The 23,719-nt window shown below is 37.6% G+C and overlaps 1 protein-coding gene across 2 annotated transcripts in view; it reads left to right on the top strand.

The window, feature by feature from the left end:
* The window catches only part of LOC134219301 (prostaglandin E2 receptor EP4 subtype), a 95,242-nt gene that overhangs the window by 59,594 nt on the left and 11,929 nt on the right, over positions 1-23,719 (top strand). For both annotated transcript variants that reach the window (XM_062698022.1, XM_062698021.1), the window contains exon 3: positions 17,709-17,892. In XM_062698022.1, coding sequence (XP_062554006.1) covers positions 17,709-17,892 — 184 coding nt within the window. The remainder of the gene's footprint in view (positions 1-17,708; positions 17,893-23,719) is intronic.

The raw sequence follows: 23,719 nt of genomic DNA, 5'->3' as shown, positions 1-23,719 counted from the left end.
GTTACTGATTCGCTGTTGATGACGATATAATTTTGAATCTTGATTGGATGGATTTATTCGAGCTACTATTGGCTCGTTACAAAGTTTCATGGGATTCTTAGAATTTATTATTCTCCGAACGGTCCGTTGGCTGGGGAAACCCGATCGAAATGGCTCGCGCGCGCCGAAAAGCAGCTTTCTTATATCTCGTCGTCTCGTCTCGTCGTCATTCAACCTCAACAAACCAGCATTTTATGTGAAGAAAGAGTTGATTACAAAAATGACGTCTGTTTCGATCCCGTGCGATGCAGTGGCGATGCTGAAAATTTATTCCAAACTAGTTGACCCGGCAGACGTTGTCCTGCATAGTAGGCGTTGATGCGTGTTGTGAACTGCCTATGCGAAATTCTCATACGAATCTTTGTTTTATTTTTTTGCTATTTACTCAACTTTGCTTATGATTTTCACATTGGGAAATATCATATAAACCCGTCGGAAACTATAACGAACGTAACTGCTGAAGGAATGAAGAAAATCCGTCCAGCCGTTTTCGAGTTATGCGGATACGAACACAGACCATTTCATTTTTATTATATAGAAGATGGTGGCGTCTTAGCGAAAACTCATCGAGTGGTCGTCGAACAATAACAACACGAAGTGAAATTCTAACCCTAACGTTTCGACAAGCATTGGGTTGCAGTTAGTTATTGGAAACGTGCATTGGGGACACAAAATTGGTTCTTCTCAGGATCAGCATCTTCTGAACAGAAAGGGTTGATTGCAAAATGGACTGTTTCGGTGGAATTGGCGTTTGGCGTGATAGTTCGGTTGCTGTAAGCGATTCCATTCATTCGAACAAATTTGTTGCGTTGTCACTCACCGACGCGCGCTTTTCATTCTGCTATCGAAGAAAAACCTTCTGTTAACGCCAAACTATTAATTTTGGACTTTGATGAACATTCTTGCATCCCGGATTAAACTACCCTTGTGTAAAATAATGGTACTGTAAAGAACCGATATTTTCCAAATAATGGAGCTTTTCAATCCTCAACTACAACAAAACATAATCAAAATCTTGTGAGGAAATTCCATTTGACTGCTACTGACGCCATCCATTTGAACAAACTAGTTGCATCATCTCCCTCCGAAGTGCGCTTGTGGTTGTGCTACCAAAGGGCAACTTTCTGTCGTCGCCAAACGATGGTAACCCGAAAAAATCGATATCATTTCTAATGACTAACGAAACAAAACCAAAGAATCTTGGCAGAAAATTTCACTTTCCGTCGACGACGGCCAAATCGATGAAGACGCCACCTTAGTGAAAAATGTCGTTTAGCTGCCTTAGTTTTTCAAATGGCGCATTATTAAAAACAACAAATCTTTCCAAAATCGTCATTGTCGTTTAAACAGCCGAACAGTCTGTTTGTCTGGGTAAACAATTTTCCTAGCGGTCAAAACCTCTTCTTGGATAAATATTTTAAGTCCTGAAAAGGACTGTTTGTAATTTATTCTTGAAGTCCTGCTCACGTTGCCACCAGCGCTATAGAAAACGATGCATCTACGCTTCCATCGCGGGCGGAAGTCGAACGTTGCAAATTAATATATTTGTGTTTTGTTTCGCGCCACCTCCGATTCTGCGTATTTTTTTCCTTTCGTCCGGACATTTGTGAGCATAATGTCTTCTAGGATTCTGATGATATCCACTGAAAGATAGACGAATGCCTTCAGTGGCGATGCGGCCGATGAGTCGTTCCTTTTCCACGGCTGGTTCATCCAACTGGGAGCTACCTTCAGTTTCTTGATTCGGTTGACCTCCGAGCAGTTTGCACAATGCTATTTACACAAATTATGATGAAAAATACCCTCCATTTCGTATAGCTACGTAGTCATACGTCACCTTTCCGTACAACCCGATTGGGCTGCACCTTTGAGTTTTTTCTCTTCCTCTAGGGTATTCCACCGGATGTTCCTCTGAAGTTCCACCAGTAGTTCCTTCGGGAATTCAACCAGGCTCTCTTACAGGAATTCATTTAGCATTCCTTTAGGCATTCATCTACAAATTCCTCCAGAAGTTCCTCGGAGAATTTCTCTGGGAGTTCTTACGGGAATTCCTCCGGGAGGTTCTTTTAAGAATTCTTCCAGGTGTTCCTCCTGGAATTCTTACGGAAGTTCTTTTGGGAGTTCATCCTAGAATTCTTACGAGAGTTACTCCAGGATTTTCTCTGGAAATTCTTCCTGTAGTTCTTCAATAAATTCCTCCAGAAATTCCACCGGCAGTTCCTCCGAGAATTCCTCTGATAATTACTCCGGAAATTCCTATAGAAAATCCCCCGGGAGTTCCTCCGGAAATTACTCTGGGAGTTCCTCCGGGTGTTCCTTTTCAGAGAAACACCCGGAGAAACTGCCGGTGAAACTCCCGGAGGGATTCTCGTAGAAACTGCTGGTGGAGCTCCCGTAAGAACTCCCGAAGGAATTTCAGGAGGAACTCCTAGAAGAATTCCTAGAGGGCCTCCCGGATGAGCTCCCAGAGAAACTATCGGAAGAACTTCGGGAGGAATTTCCAGCTTAATTTCTGGAGAAAGCCTAAATGATTTCCTGAAAAAAGCCTGAATAATTTCCTGGAATAGCTTCTAGTGGAACTCCCGGAGGAATTTCCGGAGAAACTCCCGGATGAATTGCGGGTGAATTCCTGGAGGAACTCTCGAAGGAATTTTCTGGAAGAATTTCTGAAGAAACTCCCGGGAGAATTTTCAAAGGAACCCCGGGGAAACTACCAGAAGCATTCCCGGAAACAAGAGAATTCATCTTATAGACAAATCTGGTCTAGCTGGAACCTTTGTTGGGGTTTGTAGCTGGACCATCATCATCATTAGAGGACCTCCCGGAGAATTCCCTGAAGAGCTCGCAGAGAAATTCTCGGAGGAGCTTCTGGTGGAAAATCTATATATAAATTCCTAAAGAAGCCTAAATAAATTCCAATTCTGCCGAAATTCCCGGAAGAATTTTCAGAGGAACTGCCGATAGAACTACCGGAATAATTCTCGAAGGAAATCCTAGAGAAATTCTTGGTGGAAATGCTGGTGGAACTCCTGGAAGAATTCCAGGAGGAATTTTCGGAGAAACTCCTGGAGGATCTCCCAGAGGAAATCTTGAAGTTTCCACCGGAATTCTTGAAGTTTCCACCGGAATTCTTTCAGGATTTCATTGCGAATTAATTTAGGAATTCCTCTGAAAATTCAATTGTTGATTTCATTTTCGGTATAATTTCTGTATAAATTTCCGGTGAAATTCCTGGAGAAATGCTTTGAAATTTTCACAAGAAATTATTCGAAACAATTCACGAAAAATTTTATGCAACTCACACAAAAAATTCGAAGATTTTTCTTGAAATTCTCAGGATTGTTTACTGGCAATTCTGCGGAGTTTCCACGGAATATTCTTATACTTAAAAATTATGGGAAACAGCACGAAATTATTTGAATTATTGCAGGGAATTCTGCAGAACTTATAAAGAAGTTCGTGAAGATTTTCTTGGAGTTAATAATGGTGGAATTTTCGGATCAATTCCCGGCAAAATTTATGGTGGAATTCCTGAAGACACTGCCAAAGAAGTTGCTGGAGGCATTCCTAAAGAATCCCTGATAGAATTTCGGATAGAATGCCAGGAGCAATTGTCGAAGGAATTCCTGGAGAAAGCTTGCATATTGATTTTTCTGCCAATTTTATAATAAATATTATTTCAGAGAGGATCTGTTTAGAAATTCAGATGTATGGTTCTAGTTTTCTTAAACTTATGGAAGAATGCAGGATTTTTATAACAATTGTTATAGCCGATTTTATATTCTTTCTGAATACTAAGTTCGTCAATATTTTTCTCACTTTATTTAAAAATATCTGATGAGCAATAAATCACGCATTTTTAAATCCATTATTGTTTTAATCATTATTGTTTCGATTTGGTTTGGATTTGGTTTCATGTGTTAATATTCATGTGTTTTTATAAAACTACTATAAAACTACGATTTAGAAGACCAAAAAAGTTGGCCCCCCCCTTCTCGAAATCCTGGCTACGCCCATGTCTTTAATAACTGTACTACAAATGTGTTTTTCTCTTCATTAGAAGGGCACTTTATACCAGAGACGATGGTAAAATATAGAGACACGCGGAGAGAATAAAAACAATTCTGGCTTCACGGCCAGCCGACAAAAAAATCCTGTGCGATTGGCAACATAAAAATTTGTGAGAGCTTAAAGTGACTCTCAGTGTGAGCAGTTATTTCGTTTGCTCCAACTATATATTTTGTCTTCTCTAGCACCTATGCCACATGTTCAACAATAAATACGATTGCATACAATATATAAATTTACTATGAGAACTATGAAAACATCTTCATTTACTTAACTTTTCAAACTTTTTCATAATTTCTATAATGTTGATTACAATACTAAATGCAAGATAGATTTAGTAACGATTGATAATGTTTGTTTTCTTTGCTCGTTTGGAATTGGAACCGGCGGTTCGTTTGGTACTTTATACATTTTCTTGGAAAAAGTTGAAAATTCAAGGGATTTTGGGGTCAAATGAGCATCAAAGTGCATTCTATGTACTTTTTCCGTAATTGCTGTGAAAATTATTGTCTCAAAATGTCGGACAGATATTGATAAATGTTTGCGTAGCAATAACTGATGAAGTATATCGTTTTATAAATGTTTTGTTTTGATATTTATTGGATAGAACAATATTTTGTATTGCTTCTGAATAGCGTCGAACATTTCCAATCCATAATCGATAGCACAACAGGACAAGAACAGTCATATAATTTGAGACTCGATGTGCTATTAGATAAGATGTGATAGGAAATACACTTTTTTCTTGCATTTTTGGCCAAACTTCCATATGAAATAATTTATATCAATGATTTTGAGTTACGAAATGATGGAGTAATATTTTTTGAATGATGTTTGGCAATTATACTATAAAAAATAATGAATATTCGTGCATATTATTTAAAAACAAAAAACACTTTGTACTTTGAAGTCAAACAACTCTTAAAGCTCATTGAATGTATTTTTTTATTCTAAAATTGAAAACATCCATCATGGATGACTCACAATGCCGTGAATCTCAAGTCAGTCCCATCTGTATTTGAATCAATTTTGAGAAAGAACCGTGATTCACTTTTTTTTTTGTATATTTAGCTATGCTAGTCAGAACGGGAGTTTGTTCTAGAAAATTGAAAATCCATTCTAAGTCGGATTGTCCCATAACGAAAAGTAACCGCAAGTCCAATTAGTAAAAATAATTAAAATAGTTTAAAATAAATTGCAATAACTTGTTTGTTTAGTTATATTTCTTCATTATTAACAATGGTTAATAACATCGAGGTTAAGAAATGATTTTTTTGGTAGCATTTTGAAGCATTTTTGTATGTTTACTGTTCTGGCAAATTCATCCAGTATGATTCACTATCGTTATTGGCAATTAAAAGTGAGGTTATGTTTCGAAAAAATTCAAAACTAGAATCAAAATTTACGCTTTCTTATCACTTCAATTGTAAGAAGCAAAGCAGGGTAGGGTAAAAGTTCCGATAATCGAGGTTGCTCCTATAGTTGCGGTAGTGTAGTTTTTAGAGAAACTACAGATTTAACGTAGCAACCCACATTGTTGATCAATTACGTGTACTGTCGTTAGACAAAACAAGCACAAACAGCCTAGCAATATCCTCGAAAACGGTAAATAATACTCAAATAATTTATTTTTTTTTGACTTTGCACCAATAGTTGCGGTAGTGTTCCTATAGTTGCGAGTCCCATACAAAAACAGTGAGATTCGCAACTATAGGAACACGAATTAATAAATACCGCAACTATTGGAACATTGTACCAATACTTGGAGAAATGATTTTAGGTCACAATCAAGGATTTTCTTGCGATCGGAACTTAATTCTCATAAAATAGTGTTACTGGGCTGTCGAATACACCCTCGAGGTAAGTGAAATACTTTATCTATTAGGTGTAAGCGAGAAATTAGTGATGGCGCGTGCTTATTACCTCCACTATTGGGTCTTTGACCCTATTCATTTTGAAGCATTTTCTTCCATTTTAATCACAAGAAACATTGCGTAGAACGCGTCAATCATTAATTTATCGAAGGATGATCCTTCGTTTTTAACCTAACTTTTATCTGCCAATTGATGTACGGTAAAATAACTTTCAGCAAAGTAGCTTTGCTCTCTTCTGATATTCCTTCGAGGACAGCTTATCATTTTAGCATGTCTTGCAGAAGGAATCCATCACTTTGAATCTGGTTGCACGGTAGATTCCGGGATACTATAGGTAGATTCACTTTCGGTCCGATTTCAATCGCTACCGTAGGTCCAAACGCAGCGACTTTCGCTTGTTCCATGCGTTGCGCCTAGTTGCTAAATCCATGGAACTCACCATCGTCTGACTCATTGGACGAATCTTCATCTGATCCATACAACCAGAGGCGTCGTGTGATCAATTCTTCAACCTGTGCACTATTTAAATCACGGGGATGACAAGCTACGCCATCTTTGTCACATCTTTTCTGAATCACCAATACGAGTGCACTGCGAATGCAACATAAACAATTGCTAGGGTGAAAATGATATAAAACGAACAAAGGCATAGACAGTACCTTGTGCAACTAGCATTCTAAATAATTGAGCAAATAAGTTGAACATTCTTAAATTTGAAGCATGAAATCAAGTGTAAAATTGTTTTAATTGATAATTCGTTAAATTTTTCTCTATTTTCTCATGATTGTATCATGTTGCATTATTGAGTGGTATGGGCGTTTTGCATCATATTCTCCTGTAAAAACGTAAACATTCAAAATTCATGCACATACTATTGCAAAATAAATCAGTATTGGGGTAATTTGACACTGGGGGATAAATTTATCCCCCAAAAAAGAACGAACAATAAAACCTGTCAAAAACCATAGTAAAAAAATTGGATGTCGCTCCTCTGATTTAAATATTTCCAGAAAAACACATAAAAGGGACCTGAAATGATAAATCAGTCATTTACCAACGCGATTCTCAATAAGTTTCGCTTATGTTGTTGCATCTAACTGGTTCTTAGCTACTTCTTATTTTCTGAAATAAATCAAACTAAACTAAGCTTAAAAGTGATAGTTCGTAAAATTGAAAATTACTTTCATCAGAATCGTTCCCAATGTGACAAATAAGAAATATATCTATTCGGAAATTATTGAGCTGGCACTTTCAATTCTAATTTGAGTTATTTCATAAAATGAGACGAAGTTTTAAATACAGAAAAGGAAATTGGAATATATCAATCATGCAAAGTTACTAATAATAGTTTGTAATTAGCATGTCATATCAGAAAAATAAAATTCTGTACAATAAAGTGAACAATGAAGTTGATATCCTTAACTCAATTAATAATTACTCTATTTACAATTTATTTCTTTGATCAATATACTGGACTGGACAGATGTCGAACAATTTTCGTCCATCAGCATGGCCATTTCCTCACAAACATTTTCATAAATTTGTGTGGACCATTGACATTTGACGTACCCCTCTCCCTAACTAAATACATTGGATCTCTTGAAAAAAAAAACCTTCAGCAATAAATGTCTTTGAAAATGTTTAACCGTTTCATATTCGCTAATTCTGCGACAATATAAATTTTCATCAGATGTCTGTTATGTTAATATTGTCAGATACTTCAAGGCGCATTTGTAAACAGGCTTTATTGCAAATGCTTATTAGCAGATGACAATTTCTGTTTAAATTGAGCTAATGTCGCGCTAGTATTATCGGACAGTACATTGTCGCCAGGATTAGTGGGCCATCCCATTTAATATCAAATATCAAAAGCGCTTTTGCTTCGTGGTGCTTATTCAAAGCGGAACTTTCGTCATGGAACGCTTTGGGGGAGCAGAAATGCGCGCCCTTCACTCTTCTCTTTTGATTTTTTTTTCTGATCGCGCTCTCTTCACCGAATCGCGCATGCGCTGTTTGAAGCGGTTCTCGATAGGCACCAAACCGTGCACTGCCAGCGAAGAACGCTTTGACTACCTATACATCGCCGATTGCGGTTAGAGCAGATGATCCACACATACAAAATAATGCGTGTATGATGCATGACAAAGCGTTCTCGGCTGAAAGTTCCGTGTTGATACAACATGTGGTGTCGGTGGGTCGGTTCGGTATCGTAGAGAAAAATATAACGCGCCCCCATCGCAGCATTTGGTTGCCTCACATCACATGCCGCCTATGAAAAAATTCATGCATATTTTCCGTTTATGTACCTATCTAATAGTCAAATTTGCATTTATCAAATGCACATTATTCAATATATGTTTAGATTAGAAAGACAAGAAATCTATCGAGAGTTTAAATGTTGGGGATAAAATTGTCACATGTGCAGTGCACAGGTTGCCATGCGGACGCGACGCCTCTGCATACAACATAAGGCATTGTAACATTATTCGGAACGAATCCAGCTTTTCGCGCACGTTAATGGCTGCCGGTTTCTGACACTTGGCTGCCTAGAAAAGTGTCAAAAAATGTCAGCCATTACCACGCGCGAAATGCTGGATAGAAAAAACCATAGACAAACAGACATAACACATCGAACATTCACTCATCAAATTCATCGTCGTACAAACACGAACGACATCTGTTGTTTTCACTTAGTTGGGCGAATCACGAACCAGATGTCGTTAGGAAGGGCAAAAGATACTTTTGCATATAATCAATAAAGACGGATCCATAAAAAAATGAAAAACGATTCGTAAATAACATCAAAATGTTCCATAAAACGCTACCATAAATCCTTAAAATAGTTCACAAGATTCCATAAAGAAATTTTTTTCGATCCCCAACTAAGCTAAAATTTTGCAATTAATAAGAAAATATGTTCCATTAACATGGTCAAGAAAAACAATACAATTCTTGCTATTTTCCCATGAACGTATGACAAATAATCCAGAAATCTTTGGAAAATAATCCATAGAAAACTATATTTTGATCCATTAAACATTTTTTATCGTGATGATGATCCATAATTTCAGTAATATGATTCACAATTCATATGATCCATAATTCTAATCATAATTTGATCCATAGTTTTGGTGATATGATCCATAAATGTTGCCAAATGATCCATAGATTTTTAAAAATGTTTGAATCAATTAATATAGTTTCATTAGCCTTCTTTCCAAGAATTATGGATCACATTATCAAAATTATGGATCATATGACCAAAATTATGGATCATATCACTGAAATTATGGATCATCATCAGGAAATCATCATTTGAAATTTTATGGATCAAAATATAGTTTTTAAGGATCATAAAATTATTCTGTATGGAAGCTCCCGAACTTTATGGATTTATGGTAGCGTTTTATGGAACATTCAGATGTTATTTACGGATCGTTTTTGCACATTGGACGGTGCAAAGTAAGGGCTGCCGTCAGAAAGCAAACGTCAAACTCGAGCAAATCCGATGCGTGCGCCACTTGTGACCGATTCTTCTTCTTCTTATTGGCATTACATTCCCCACTGGGACATTACCGCCTCGCAGCTTAGTGTTCATTCAGCACTTCCACAGTTATTACCCGCGAGGTTTCTAATCCAGGTTACAATTTTTACATTCGTATATCATGAGGCTAAAGCCCCAAACGCAATACAACGGAAACGGCAAATTTGACAGAAAATATATGGGCTAACTGTCAAATTTTCCGTTTCCGTCACCGTTCCGTTGTATTGCGTTTGGGGCTTAACACTCAAGAAAGCGAGACAATTTCCAAACCGAAAATTTCCTAGACCGTCACCGGGAATCGAACACAGCCAGCCTCAGCATGGTCTTGCTTTATAGCCGCGCATCTTACCGCTAGGCTAAGGGTCCCTCCGCCCCTTGTGACCGATTGACCAACTAATAATTATTTAAAATGGCCAGTAAATCAGTTAACCATGAGAATTTCATGAATGTTATGTCTGTTTGTCTGTGGAAAAACTTTAATTTTTGCACTACGGAATTATTCTGCCGGGACAAATAAAACAAAGCGTTACCTAGACTAACGCTGCTCCAATGAGAGAATCGTCTCCGCAATTGGCTCTTGCACAGAGGGGATCTAAGGATTTTAGTAAATAATATTTCATGGACGTGGCACACTTCTGTTTGTAGTTATCGAGCTCTTTTTGTCCTAGTGTCCCATATAATAACATAATTTGTCATATTTTTCGTCATTTTATCACTATTATACTGTTCCAAAAATGTATTTTCATATTCAATGTGGATCCACAGAAGGGCACCATAAACATTCTTGTCCATAAATGTAAGGGGTTTTTGTTGGGAAATAAACATCAATGATAAAATAAAGTAAATCATGTGATAAAATAAAGCAAATAATGGGTAATACCCTTCTTTCCTCCATTTCGGCCAATATCCCTTATGAAATATCGTTGCATAATATTTTTGAGTTAGGATTGAATGGAGTATAATTATTTTAATTAATATTTGCCAATGATATTGTAAAAATAACAAATATTCGTATATTGCATTAAAAAAAAGATTTCTAGTAGATTTTGAGGTCAAACAAATTCATCCCAACAAACAATTTAAGCTGAATAAGCGAGTTTTTTTAGCTGAAGAAGCATACTTTCAATGGATTAAGCCGTTTTCCGCTTGCAATATTTGATGGGATATTTACTGTTAAAAAATCATGAATGAGTTTTCATTTTTTTGGCTCCGAAATTCCATGTTTTACTGCAATACATATAAATATTTCTAGGATTTTTTTTTTCAAATAGGCGTAATTGTATCTGACCTTGAAATTTGAAACGGCTGATACTCTCTCTATTTAGCATATTTTTTCAACTGACGTTACTACCAGATAGATTGAAATCTATTCTTTCTGTTGGGGACTTTAGTTGACAAAAATAATTTGAATCGCTATTCCGAAAACCAAGGTAAAAATCAATTACGCCCTTTTTAGAAACAAAAATCCCTAGATTTGTTTTTTTATGATCATTTTTAATTTAAATAATATAACTTTATCATTTCCTAGTTCAGTAATAATATTTCTTATAAGACTCTAAGAAAAAAGGCAAAAAAATACAATAGTTCCTATCATCTTTTATAATAATGACTGAGGAAATGCTAATAGAACTAAATTGAAAAGCAGGCCACGCTTCAGTTGGAATGTAGAGCCATTGAAGAAGAAGAAGAATATATCTAAATCGCACGTTCTCCAATCTATTATAGACCTCAGAAAAATAGACCTTTCCCGCCAAAAATTTTTATTCGCTCAATCGATTCTTTGGCTTATTTAAGGTCAACTTTCACAAAGATCCCAAACCAAAAAAGTGCTGCACGTGTGAACCGGGTTCTATCACAAACGCCCGAATGACAAAAGCCCGAATTCCATTCGCCCGAATAGACCAAACGCCTGAAAAGACCATTCGCCCGAAAAGGCCGTTCGCCCGAATGGACCATTCGCCCGAATAGACTATATGCCCGAATAAACTCTTCACCTTACCTTTTGAAAAAAAAATGTGACTAATAAAAATAAATAGTGTTTAGGTGAGCATTTTTATAGCAGCCAAGACTCCAATCAAACACAGTTTGGATAATTGTTAGCATAGGTTAATTTTAGACGAGTTCTGCGTTTTCTTTATATTCCATGCAACAAAGCCGAGACCCCCACAAAAGCTACTCCATGAATAGAACCTTCCACCATTCTCTCCAAGCCGCCATAGGGTAAAAACGTTAATAAAATTCCCAATCCGAAACAGTTATCAAAATGTTTTAAAAATCGCGATTGAAATAAATAGATGGTTTAATGTCGAGACTTCAAATAAAGTGGTGATCTGTTTATTAATGTAGTTGTTTTCTTGTTCAATTAAACGAACTGAAAGTGATTCTCGGTGGATGTAACGGTCATTTTCAAATGGTGAATGGCAACGGTTTTGGCAACTTAATTGACCTAAACGGTTCTAGGATTGGACCCTATCGACGCTGGCCACTAGACGTAACATAAAATTGGTGCCGTGACCAGGATACAGCGTTCGGACCCTTGAATCTCTCCGAAGAACATCAATCGCATATCAATCTTTGGAATCAATCGCCATCTTCATAGCCCATACCTTCCCTTTGTTCTTGGTCGCCGACCAACGAATCGGACATCTTGGCGTTCTGTACCGGCGGTTTGACATCGTGTCTGGCATCTAGTATTCCGAAGGGCTGTTGCAGCTGTTGTTTATTATACAAGGCATAACTTTGTCATTGAGAAGGTTAGTGTGGTTCCAATAAATTCAAACTTGGTTTGCGTCTCTACCGGGTCTTCATTTGAAGGGAACTTACAATACGGTTATCTGCTGCATAACGAGGTACTCCTGTGGTTGCTGGTTCCGGACAATATAAAATACAAGGCATTTGTCCACCTTGTACAAGGAAACCTCATCCAAGATGACCAGGAAGAAGATTCTCCAGCTCGAGCATAAACGGTACAACATCCTTGCCGCACTGGACCGCTGTGAGGATTTTTCGAACAACTGTGATGCTGAGAAGGACCATTTTGAGATCACCCTACGGCTTGAAAATATGGACAAACTGTGGATTTCCTTCGAACACGTGCAAGCCGAAATTGAAAGCAACGATGAATCAGTGCAAGAAGAGTCTAATCACATGGCTACGCGTGAGAAGTTTGAATCGAAATTCTTCCGTGTGAAAGGAGTGCTACTGTCGAAAATGCCTGATGCAAATAACCAACGGCCTACACTTCAAGATCCACAAAACTCATCGCATTTAGCCGGAGTCAAGCTGCCAACAATCAGCCTCCCAGAATTCAGTGGAGACTACAACCAATGGTTAACATTTCACGACACGTTCATCGCATTGATTCACTCATCTACGGAGCTATCGACGGTGCAGAAATTCCACTATCTTCGGGCGGCTGTGAAAGGCGATGCGGCTCAGCTAATTGAATCACTCACCATCACTTCGATGAATTATGCTGTAGCATGGCAGGTTCTGGTGGACCGCTACTCGAACACTTATTTGCTCAAAAAACGCCACCTTCAAACGATGTTGGATCACCCTAAAATAAAACGCGAATCAGCAAGTGCATTGCACAATCTCATCGACGCTTTCGAGAAGCATACAAAGATACTCAAGCAACTGGAGGAACCCGTTGACGGTTGGAGCACTATTCTAGCCCATCTTCTTTGCGCTAGATTGGATGACGTCATATTTGATTTCCTTCTTATCCCATATTTTGTTGTACACGTCTCTCACATGTATCTAAACATTCGTTTCGTTTATGTGTAAAATAATAAGAAATACAGCGACGTTATGTACTTTCTTATTCATAATATTCAAATAATGACTTGATTTCTTTATATACGTATGCATTAAGTCCTTTAAGGTAGCTTCACACCTAGGGAATTTGGTCCGCATAGTTTTCCTCAGGGCACAGGGACCAAAATCCGGCGGAAAACTATCCAGAGGTGTAAAGCCCCATTTAACATTATTTATAAATAAAATCTACTCATCACTGTCTTGCAATCCATTCACATACAAAAAAAGGCAGTTTCAATCGCTCAGCATTGTTGAGAGAATCAGATATTAAAATATGTTTTATGTATGCTGGTCACTTATACCGGTCTAAAAACATCCTGAAATGAATCAAAACCTGAATAATTAGAGCTGTAGCGAAAAAACACGTTGCAGGGGTATTTATTTAAACCAATCGTCAAAAATAAGAGGCGCAAATAGGAATTCACCCTTCTTTTCTTCATACATTGTTCTTTCTAAATGTATTGAAGACATGATTTCTTCCCTAAGTATTAAGGTTCAAGCAAAATTCGTTTTAAAGATAAGCAAAAACGAGCCACGTCGTATAATGTAACGTCGGTGACGACGTGATGAACTCTTATAACCATCAGAATGTGACGATATATATGTACATATCGACAGATGATATATGATAAGATAACATTGGACGCAGAACCTTTCTTGTGATCAACTATCCTAATAATAATGATGGAACGATCTTTCTATTTCCTTCAACACATCATTCAGTGTTCTAAACACAACCCAAGATTTGGACAATTGACGGAACATTCTCAACTGCTCCACAACAATTTGCTCAAGTCAAGCTCTATCTGGAATAAGGGCGAATGTCGCAAGAGAGGATTCTCTTCGTCGACTTCCCCTCTTTTTAATAAAAGTGACAAGCAGCGGATTTCTTAGTGGTTTATCACCTAAGCACGATGAAAAACAATGCGAGCTTGCATTCTGATGTGATAAACTGCAAAGGAATCCTCTGCTTGTCACTTTTATTTGAAAGAGGGGAAGTCGACGAAGAGAATTCTCTCTTACGACATTGAAGTGTTGAAGTGCTTGAAGTGTTCACAATTTACGGAACTGTAGGCGAAGGTCAACACTGCGGTGATTCGTTCCCTTGGTATTAATGCTAAAATACGGGAACGTATAATACAGCCTTTTGTTCACTGATAGAACGAAATTTATCAGTATACGTTAGATCCAGAGTATATACTATTGGATTTTAAGATAGCTGAGATTAATGCTGAGGAACGTGTCTTCACACATTCAAGGATGTTTCTTTCTCCTCAACCAAAGTTTTGTTTTTAGAAAACATCAGCGATTGGGATTACAATCGGCATACGGGAAGGATTACAGACTTCAACTTGCCTATAAAAAGTTTGTTACCTTAGCACTTTTTTCATGTTAAGATATAACAAAGGCATTCAAGGAGGTTCGAAAATCTTTCCCAAAGAAAGGTATTTTTTTAATAAGCAAGTATTATGTAAATGGGGTGTACCCGTTAGGCACAATGGACGTTATACATAAATTACACAAAGAACAGCTCATGACATAAAGAAGGCAGAATTATGTCAAACGACCATTATGCCTAACGTACATTATCCCTAGCGTCCGTAACGCGTAACGTTCATTATGCGTAACGTACTTATACCTAACGTAGCGGACACATGTGACTGGTCGCCAATCAACGCACAACAAGGCCACTAGAGACCCACTTTTTTCCCTTCACTATGGCCGGTCTATGAAAATACCCTAAACAGTATTCCTCGAACTTCCAACAACATTTTAGGGTGGCACAATAAGTGGAATACGCTTTTGAAACGAGGAAGTCCTCCGTTTTACAGCCAAAACAGTTCCCACTAGAAGAAAGAAATGCGACTACTGATACCCTACGACCACTGCAGACATCTAAAATAGCAGAAAAGAATGAAAAAATAGACAAACTAGTACGTTCATATATTCCAGGTGATTGGCATATTTTTTTCTTTTAATATAATTAGGAAAAATAACATGTTGTTATAGAAACTGGAGGTATACATAAATATATGACCTATTCGGGCGAATGGTCCATTCGGGCGAGTGGTCCATTCGGGCGAGTGGTCCATTCGGGCGAGTGGTCCATTCGGGCGAGTGGTCCATTCGGGCGAGTGGTCCATTCGGGCGAATGGTCTTTTCGGGCGTTTGGTCTTTTCGGGCAAATGGAATTCGGGCGTTTGTCATTCGGGCGAGAGTCATTCGGGCGTTTGTGATAGAATCGTAAACCGGCCTGAAAAATTCACCCGATGTTTGTGCAAATCGGGCCATATCTTAAAAAAAACAGAACTTTTCGATTTTTGTTTTCGATTTTAAAAATAGTTGCATGCATACCAAAGCAATAGCCATCCATGATGTGCATGGAGGCCCTTTCAGGCCTTGTGCATGATTTACGATTCAGATATGTCAAAATCGCATGTTCTACGTTCTAAAAATCACTCTAGAATTTAGGCCAATTGGTCTACCAAGTCAACTAGAGTCGGTACAAAACCAAGAGCAATTCATGATGTTCATACAGGCGCTTTTGTACCATGTGCATGATATCCAATTTAGAAATGTCCAAGGAAATGTCCAAATCGGCAGTGTTGGAAAAAACTCAAAATCTCAAAACTCACGAATGATTCAAATCAATCGTGAATTGAAAAGCATCCAACCTAGCACATTAAACTCATGGCTGATTTAAATCATCCATTTGAATCATCGTATGTTTTCTTTTGTTCTGCTACTACAATTGATACTCTTGTGTGTAAACAATAAATTGCCCCCTCTTGCGTGTGTGATCAATAAAGTTTGAATTTAAAAGCTTTTTGGAGCCATAAAATTGATTGAAATAATTGAAACGATGCGATTTAGCATGAAAAACTCAGACGTAATGCATTCCTTCAAATTCGCCAAAGAGTTTGCTCGCGTCGAGCACTCCGATGATTGAAATTTGTGAATTATTATATTAGAACCTTGGTCTGCCAGGTCGATTACGCTTGATAGAAAATTGCCCATTGCTATTCTATTTGTACCAATCTTAGTCAATCACTCGCACATCACTCGATATCAGCTAATGGACAAAAAATTATGCCCTATTACAGAGTATTTACTGCATTTCCATGACTCGATGGTCTCTTCAATATCATTTCAAAGAAGTTTTACTGTATTTAAATTGTAAATTATCTTCGTGGTCTCTAAGGGCCTGTATGGACACCAGAAGTTGTTATTGATTTTTTGCTGAGCTCAGTTGACTTAAAAGATCAATTAGTCTCCTGAATGATTTTGAGAACTGAGAACATCCATAGAGGAATGCGGAATTCATTTGAAAATGAAAGCCAGCTGGCGAATCATTTTGTCAATCGTAGTTGAAAATGACGACTGAAGGTGTTAACCTGCCAGCCAACATGACCCCAGGTTCTTTAGCATGATCAACACGTTGTAAAGTAGTTCATGCAATACTATAATCGAACCAGGACCATCATGTTACACTCACACCAACCTTCTTGGCAGTCCAGATTGGCAGATTTATTAAGGCTGGAAGGGGTAGTTCACCGGATCAGGAAATATCTGAATCGTAAATCACGCATATTGCTTCTGAGAGACTGTAAAAACACCATGAGTTGCTATTGGATTTTAGAAAAAACTGTAATGAAATCGTTGTTGCGCGGTGTTACATTTTAAGCATTTTTCGTCCATATAAAAAGGGCCAACTGTCGATCTTTCCTCCGACGATTTAAGAATGTAGGGACACGGCAGGTATTTTCGTCTGTTCGTCATAGTCTCGAAAACCAATACAAAAGACGCTTTTTTGTAAAACTCATACGTACCAAATCGTAAGCTCAGGAGTATCGTTCTACTATAGTGGAGTTTTAGCAAATGTACGTTGCTTTCGTTGGTTTTAGCCCCTACGACGAAGGACGGAAATACCTGCCGTGTCCCTACGTGTAGCCGATCTGAAATCTGAGGTCAGTTTCAGAAAATCCATGAGCTGAAGATTGTTTTGGATATATAAACATTTAAATTTGGAATTTAAATGCCTAAGATATTGCTAAGTCAAATCCCGGTCAATACCACCCGAGTAACTTAAGTGTCAGTTTTGTTTGGCTTACGTTGCCAACCAATGCATTTGTAAGTTGTATGACATAGAGACCCTAGAATTTGCAGCTATATTACTTAGACTTCAATACAATTAAGTTGATAACTAATTGAAACTCACTGCATATAGCAACATACTTCAATTGACCGGCCACCGTCATTGTCTTCAATCATTTAATCCTACCGTCTGCAACCGTGTTGATTGATTTGATCCCAATTTTAACACTACCACTTTGTTTTTCTTTCTCTATTTTCCGCCCGCTCAGCATGTGTCCGATAAAATGATAAGGAGATCGATATTTCTGCTCTGGGCGGTAGGAGCATTCTTCACGTTCCTTCCTTTGTTCGGTTTCGGGATCTACTACGACGAAAGGAAGCAGACGTGCATCCGATATCGGGACGCCACCGACCCCACCCACGTCGCCTACGCCTATCTCTTCTTCAGTGTCGGTAAGTGAAATTGGTGAAAATCGAGCAATACAGCAGTGCCATCGCGGGGCTCTCGTCGGGAAGGAAGACCGGTACTTAATTAATTTCCGACCCGGTCAAAGTTCAATCCAGTCCCGAATTCCATGGTTATCAGCTATCTGACGCTTTCTGGAAGGTTGGAATATAAATTTTGCGGTGGCTAGGACCGTGAGTATTAAAGATGGGCTATGAATATTCGCATAACGGTCCTATTTAGATTATAATACGATGTTCAAACGCAACGCTATGTGACTATAAAAATGTCTCAAGGACTTTGCAACGGCACGTGCTTGTGTATCATTATTGGGGCTTTAATTTCCGTTAAAGGCTGAATTTATGATTCGAGAGCCACGGTGCTGTCATTTTGTCACTGTTCAAAGGTGATGGAGGGGTGCTCATCAATTTTCAATTATATTATTTTAAAATCTTTTATCCCTATTTGGCTTAGCACACGCCGATATGTTATCATAACTTATTTCATGTTTGTTAATCATGTTTAAATACCGTAGAGTGACATAGAAGCAGCACGCGATGATGACTGGCCCAGCTTAGTATGGGGAGATAAAAATGTTGTCGAATTCCACAGGATTGTGTCTTTTGGTGAAAAAATCAATCTCAAACTTTTAGCCCAATCGCTTGTTGCATAAGCTGGCGCATTTGATTTGAAGTTTGTAAATACACCTCCGTCACTCATTCGATCTGGAAATTGGTTCTGATTGCTCAATTGTGCTCAGAATTGCAAAAAAGGCAGTTGTTATGCTACAGAACAATTTCACAGAACATTGCACGATGATCAAAAAAACTTTTATTTAGATTTCGGCTAATTTATCATTACTTTTGGATTTATTGATCGAAACGGATCAGCCTATACGGAAAACTATATAAAAGTTCATTTAATCATCGTACAATGTTCTGTGAAATTGTTCTGTAGCATACCAACTACCCTTTTTGCAATTCTGAGTTCAATCGAGCAATCACAACCAATTTCCAAATAGAATGAGTGACGGAGGTGTATTTTCCTATATATTTTGGTTGAAATTCCCAAACAAACTTCAAATCAAATGTGCCAGCTTATGCAACAAGCGGTTGGGCTAAAATTTTGAGAGATTAATTTTCTCACCAAAAGACACAATCCTGGGGGGGTTGGGTGCCCCATGGAATTCGACAACTTTTTGTTTCCTGGGCCAGTCTACTACAGATTATTGAGTCGTCAATTAAGGTAGCACTTCGTGGAGCACAAGATTCAAGAATAATAAATAATTCGTCATGATCTAAGAATAAAAAGTTTTTCTTTCTTTTTCGTAGAAATAATTTGATTCAATATGCAACAACAGTTCGCTAACGACCAAAATGAAACTCCACCTAAAAAATAGAAATTTTTCATAAAAATAGGAGATTGACATTTTCCACCATATAAATTTATTTGCCCAATCGATTCTCCAATTTATTAGGGGGTCAACTTTCCAAAAAAACATGTTTCAACGCCTCTAACTAAAAAAATAAAACTAAAATCAAAAAAAAAAAATTTTTCCTGAAATTTGGGATCAGAAGTTATGGCCAAAATACTATTTTTATACAAAAAACACGCTAAAAACACTCACTCATATGTTTAAGTATTTTTTCCTCGAGAAAGGCACCAACACCGCTAGGTAGATTAATAAGGGTTTTTTAGTTTTTGTTTTTTATTTTTATAATAATTAGAGGCCTCAAAAACTATGGCATCTTTCAACAAATTAGTTAAATAATTCTCGCTTAACTTCTCAAAAGGACCTAAGTAACATTTTTTCATGAATTAATTTGAATAGCGCAATCAACAGAACAACATGAAAGCTTTTGATTGCAGTACTCAAATTAATTCATAAAAAATGTTACTTAGGTCCTTTTGAAAAGTTAAGCGAGAATTGATTGAGATAATAACACGAAATTTAATGTTTGACGGCAATAAATAGTTTTAATAAACATACAAGAATTGTCCAAAAATTAATAAGATATTAGCAAAATTATAATAAAAACGAGCAATGGCTACTGTCTGAGATAATCGCAAATAAGACTTAACAATGCAATGAATGTATTTTAAATCAGAAACAGAAACTGAAAAAATCGGAAAAGTGCTGTTTTTCAAGTTTGGCCTAACATTCGATTGATTTTGAACCAATTCTTTTTGCCGGTGCAGACAGCACTTTTTCAGTTTTTGTTAAATAAGTCTAAAAATCAATAGAGACAATAAAGTGAGTTACAATTTTTGACGGAATAGTCAATTGGCCACGAAAAAAGCAATGTGATGAATCGATGAGCAATGTGATGCATCCATTAGGAGAACCTGTCTAGCATACTGGAGTCGTGGGTTCAAATCCCACCGAAATAAGTGATTACTGTCGGGTTTCTTTTACTTATCATTAAATAACACTGACACACAGCAAATCAATTTTATAATTTCACTTTTTATTATTTTTCTTTTCATTTTTTTACAATTTCACTTTGTATGCATTACGCAGGCGTAATAAAAGGCATGGTATTTGAAACAAATTCACTTTAGTATTAGAAAAAATAATTATAATAAATGGTTTGGTATGAAAATATGCTTATTATTTTGAATTGTTTCAAAGAAACAATTGATTTTAATTGAGGAACAGATAGAAGCATGTACCAAAGAATCTTCTCAGAAAAGCAAAAACGTAAAAATTTAAAGGAATTTCAAAAATTTCTTCAGTGGAAGCTAGATAGCAAATGTGAGCATGTTTTGAGACACTAATAGACCACTTTTATGCATGTATGTGTGCGTATGTGTGAAAATTCTGAAATTTACTACCATATAAATCTCACTCATTTTTAAGGTATTAAACAAGATTAGTTTTACAAAATTAGGCATCCATAAGGCAGAATACATGTTATTGTTGAACGCTATTGAGTTTCGTTCTGATCAATGACTGATTAAATTAGTTGTGGGTTAATTAATATCGAGGTCTCTGGAAATTACGAGTACAATATATGCTACCAGCGTTACGATAGTTACTAATCATGTTACAATAGCTATTCAATCCGACGAGCGCCTGATAGATAGTCAGCAGGACGTACAGCGCGTTATCAATTCGTTTTGTTGTTACTCAACCCATAGAATCCGCCTTTGGGTAGGCAATTATTTTGTCACTTAACACGGTTGATCGCAGTGGGAATCTGAGCAGTTTTATCTCGTTTTAAATACTGGAGTCGGGAAATATTTCCTAATGACTAAGGAAGGGTCAAAATCTCACTGTAAGTGGATTAATCTGGGTTTTGACGTAGAACTACGTCTGTCTTTTCTATATTGGGGTACACTTTACGATTGCGAAAAATCGAAAAACGTCACGAAAATATGATAGACTTTGATCGTTAATATCTCAGCCGTTTATCGATGGATTTTTAATTTTTTGGACCATTCGACCAAGGAAGAGTCAACGTTTCATACTGAAATCGTTTTTTACGCGGTTTTTTACACGAATCGATTTTTATTCAATTTTTTTTTTACGCTCTTTTTGGGATTTATTTAGACATATTTTGGGATTTACGTTGTTTTTTACATTGTTTTAATTTACGCGGGCCATATCCTTCGCGTGAAAACCGACTCAAGTGTGTTACAATATTTATGTATGATAATTTACTATTGAAAATTTGCTAACAGTTTAGCAGTCGTTTTCGGTGAATCAATCAATCTCGTAAGTGCATCGCAAGCTACTTTTTCCATAGCACTACATCCCAACTGGAACTTGGCCTGCTTCTCAACTTCTATTAGTAATCAATTAGCATTTCTTTAGTTATTAATTGGACGCTTTCTATGCCCGCCTTTGCATTGTATCGTGTGTGGCAAAATCACAATTGCGAGAATGTTTCCCACCCGAAAACATCATATATCGAATCAAGAATCGATCTTGCCATCTCCGGATTCTTTGACTTTATTTACAAGGCCTCAAGCCAGCAAAGACGTCAAATTATTGCAATTTACAAAGTTTTATTTCTTGGGGCGTTTGACGGCAGCTTCTCGCTTACATCTATTGACCCCAGTAGAGGGGCTCGGAATCTTCTTCGCTGCTGCAATGGATGCGTTCTGGGAAACCTTATTCGGCTTGTTTTTGCTGATTCCCAAGTGTCTGCCGAAGTAAACACAAAGTCCGAAGCAACTCACGTGCAGGAGTAATAATTATTATCAATAAACTGTCTCTGACTTCCTCCATAGGATGACCACCAAACGCCGTTGAATGGCCAGCTACAACGATGAGTTTTTCTGAGACACCGGGGGTTTAGACTGACTTAGTAGCGGGTGCTTGGTCCCTGTTCCAGTTTCCGTCGGTGATGTTTGCAGCAGTAGGGGAAACTGGACACACATGATCCCCACTTTTTATTTCGGATGTTTCTCGAATGTTTAAATTTATACGATTTAAGATGGACTTGATAAACAATTTAGTAATAGGTTGTCGTGTATTACTCGGTTTTATTGTTAGATCTTATAAATTGATCTTGAAAACCATTTTTAGAGCGGAATAAAACTTAAAATGTTACTTGGGAGTTCACCTCGTTGAATGCAGGAGCAGTGGTTCTTCTTCGACAGATTCCTGGTTGGAGCCTTTTTTTTCAAAAACTCCGCCTTCTTCGGGCAGTATTTGGTGGTGGCCCGGTGTTTGTAACCGCTGTCGGCGCACTTACGATCGACCACCTCCATATTGTCGCACTGTTCTATTATTGGGTGCGGGTAGCCACACTAGTTGCAGCGTGGCTCGTTATTTTATATAGGGGGAATGACGGCTTTGGCAGGTTTTGTTCTATTATTGGCAGGGGGTTTTTATGTCTGACTATGCTCAAATTTGGCCTAAACATTCTTTGCATATCAAAGAACATTGTGGCCAAATTTCATAAAATTTGGTTGACAAAAACCCCCCTGCCAATAATAGAACAAAACCTGCCAAAGCCGTCTCTCCCCCTATGTATTCTTATTTTATAATAGAAAACATGTTTAGTTTCTCGACTTGGCGAGCTTGGGGCGTATCCGAGGATGGAGAGATGCGGCCTCGAACCGTGTATTGTGGCGTCAAATTGTTGATTCAGTGCAGGCTTGACAAAACTCCTCACACTCACTAGAGTCAAATAAAATCATCATCAGCAATAAGCTGCCTTTGCATCCTCACAATTGAGTGGAAGCGTAAAAAAGCAGAGGTACAAATACACAGAGTGAGGAAAAGCAAAATAAAAACACATGTGAGTGAGGCGTCGGGCGAAAGAGCACTCACTGAGCCTCCGGAGCGACGCTTTGTATGTGAAAAAATCTTGGAGGCTGTTTTGAGTGTGAGTGTAAGTGAGTGACGCACCACAAGAAAAAGATGAACAGATAGACTCGCTCTTGTTTTGCGACGCACAAGCTCGGGTTTAATGATGCACAATGTTGTGAGTTTTGATGCTTATTTCTGCTCCTCAAAAAAACTCTTGCTCTTGCTCATTTTCTACTCGCCGAGGAGTTTTTGGCAAGCCTATCTGTTTAGATGTAAACTAAATATTGATGAGTCCTTTTTAGTGAACGGCAAACCAACTAATGTAAGCATAAGGGATGAACTGACTCCTCTTTCATTGGATATTCTCCGCAAAATGCGCGAATCTCAAGAAATGCTTAAAATCAAATTTGTATGGCCTGCAAGGGGCGGAGGCATTCTTGTTAAAAAAAATGAAAATTCGAAACCTGATTTAACCCTTTATAAGGCAGTGGCAACTATATTGCCACCAACAAATAATATGTTTTTCTATTTATTAACAAGAGCTCTACTTATTATTTCACCAGAGAGGATTT

The sequence above is a fragment of the Armigeres subalbatus genome, chromosome 3, assembly GCF_024139115.2.
Source record: "Armigeres subalbatus isolate Guangzhou_Male chromosome 3, GZ_Asu_2, whole genome shotgun sequence".
Lineage (NCBI taxonomy): Eukaryota > Metazoa > Arthropoda > Insecta > Diptera > Culicidae > Armigeres > Armigeres subalbatus.
Note: the sequence above shows the minus strand (reverse complement) of the source record. Positions and strands in the feature narration are given on the sequence as shown.